This window comes from Photinus pyralis, unplaced genomic scaffold, assembly GCF_008802855.1.
Source record: "Photinus pyralis isolate 1611_PpyrPB1 unplaced genomic scaffold, Ppyr1.3 Ppyr1.4_LG4, whole genome shotgun sequence".
NCBI classification, from domain to species: Eukaryota; Metazoa; Arthropoda; class Insecta; order Coleoptera; family Lampyridae; genus Photinus; species Photinus pyralis.
In genome coordinates this window covers 3,271,935-3,274,128 of record NW_022170511.1, presented here as the reverse complement: position 1 = coordinate 3,274,128, position 2,194 = coordinate 3,271,935, and the positions used below count along the sequence as shown (strand labels likewise).

The window sequence follows — 2,194 nt, the reverse complement described above, 5'->3', positions numbered from 1 at the left end:
TACTCCGGTATTTACCTTACGAATTAGGAAAACTGCAGGAAACCCTAATTCGGAGTAGCCGGCAGAATGCTCGAAACTGGTATAAGGTAATTCCCATCTCTGCCACAGATGAAAAATGAACCTCAATCCAGGTTCGAACACCCGACCTCCGGATTTATAGCCCCAGGTCAACCAGAGAACCACAAAGTCGGTTATAATAACTATTATTATACAAGATGATAAAGGGATATTTTAACTACTGAGTGAAAGATGTTAATTCACCAGTGGCGCAGCCACGAGTGAATTAACTTTCACGAGATGGTTAGTTTACCTTTGTCGTCGTGTATAATACAAACCTTTATTTTGTAGCAGAAGCAAGATAAATCATTGTAAAGCTTCCGACAATTCTGAATTTAATTTAGAGGTGTCAAAAATAGCAAGCTTAGGTTCTGCCGTCGCGACCGTATCTATAGAAACAGAATTGTCATATGTTCTGAACGTCATTTTTATCATGCATTTGAAATGAGAATGACAGATGTCATTAGAAAGCACAATAATTTGTTTCACTTTATCTACCCTTACGGTTATAGTTATTAACGTCATAAGGCCGATATGTAGCAAATAACGGACGTGGTTGAAGTTTGTAAACCGAGGCGTCAGCCGAGGTTTATATTCAACCAAGTCCGTTATTTGCGTATCGGCCGTGTGTCGTTCAAGATTTTTCGTCATCCCATTATGTGGAAATTATATATTTCGACTTCATAAAGATCCATCTTTTCGCAATACTTAAATATAATAATTATCTTGATCATGGTATGTTTATGGTCACATGTTAGCGGTTGTCATGGACGCAACTACTGAAAAATAAACAATTCGTTAAAAACGCGTGCTGAGAAGCTCTACGACGGTTTTCCAAAAATATGGACGTAATTGAAGGAAATATCAATATTCCTCCAGACGTATTAGCAGACTCCATGGCTGCAAGTGTCGATTTGCTACCAGAAAAGACCAGGGAGCGATATCAAAAAGAATACGAAGATTTCAAGGAATGGCTTAAGATTAAGAGGATCAATTTAGTAAATGAAGACGTGTTATTAGCGTACGTAAAGGGAAAATCGGAAATGTACTCGCCCAATTCATTATGGACAAAAGTTTCAATGTTGAAACTCACTTTGAAGGTATATGACAACATTGACATTTCAAGGTTGGTAATTTATTCATGTAGTGTATTTATTGTGTATTGGGGATGTTTATTACATTACAGATTCGGAAAATTATTCGCCTTTTTGAAAAGAAAGTCTGAAGGTTACAGACCAAAAAAGTCTAACATTTTGTCTGAAGAGCAAGTCATGACATTTTTATTGGAAGCTGATGATGGTGTATGGCTCCTAGAAAAAGTCATCTTAATATGTGGAATATTTGGCGCTTGTAGGGGTGATGAGCTTTTGAAGTTGAACGTGGAGGACTTTGAAGACACCAACAAAAACGTAATAGTTACATTGCGGATCACAAAAAATAAGAAAAGCAGAGTGTTTCTAATTCCGAAAGAAGGACTTCCCTTCAATGCGTATCAGTTATACAAAAAATACGCGGAATTACGTCCTCAACATTTAGAAACTCGGCGATTTTTCATTGCCTACCGCAAAGAAAAGTGTGTTAGGCAGGTTGTGGGCATTCATACCATTGGGGGTGTTCCCAGGAAAATTGCTAAGTTCTTAAAATTAAAAAACCCAGAGTTATACACGGGCCATTCGTTTCGGAGGTCATCCGCTACCATGCTTGCAGACAATGGCGGCGATCTCCTAGCAGTGAAGGAACTTGGAGGCTGGGATTCATCTGCGGTAGCGGAATCGTATATTGAAAATTCTGTTTCGAAGCGATTAAAAATCACCAAACAACTATTTCAAAGGTCCAATGGAAACTCTGAAATTACAACATCCATAGCCACAGCTTCTTCATCAAGTGTAACATCAACAGGTGATAGTGGTCCTCAAGTTTCCTACGATGGACTACAGATTTCTAGCAATAATAACTGTCACTTTAATTTTCATATTCATTATAATAAGTAGTTGTTTGTATTTCAATAAAAGCATTATTTCTTAACGGCCGCATATGCGTCCGTTATTTTTTAACGGACGCCGTCCGTTATGAATGATATTTCATTTGTCAAATGAGTTGAGTTAAATTGAAATAACAGTATGGGATGACGAAAAAA

General features: G+C 37.6%; 1 protein-coding gene across 1 annotated transcript in view; it reads left to right on the top strand.

Moving 5' to 3' along the window:
- The first annotated feature begins 814 nt into the window (after positions 1 to 814).
- LOC116167974 overlaps positions 815 to 2,194 on the top strand; it is a 1,669-nt gene continuing 289 nt past the window's right edge. Inside the window, exons 1-2 of the mRNA XM_031483600.1 lie at positions 815 to 1,183; positions 1,244 to 1,630. Coding sequence (XP_031339460.1) covers positions 900 to 1,183; positions 1,244 to 1,630 — 671 coding nt within the window. The 5' untranslated portion in view covers positions 815 to 899. The remainder of the gene's footprint in view (positions 1,184 to 1,243; positions 1,631 to 2,194) is intronic.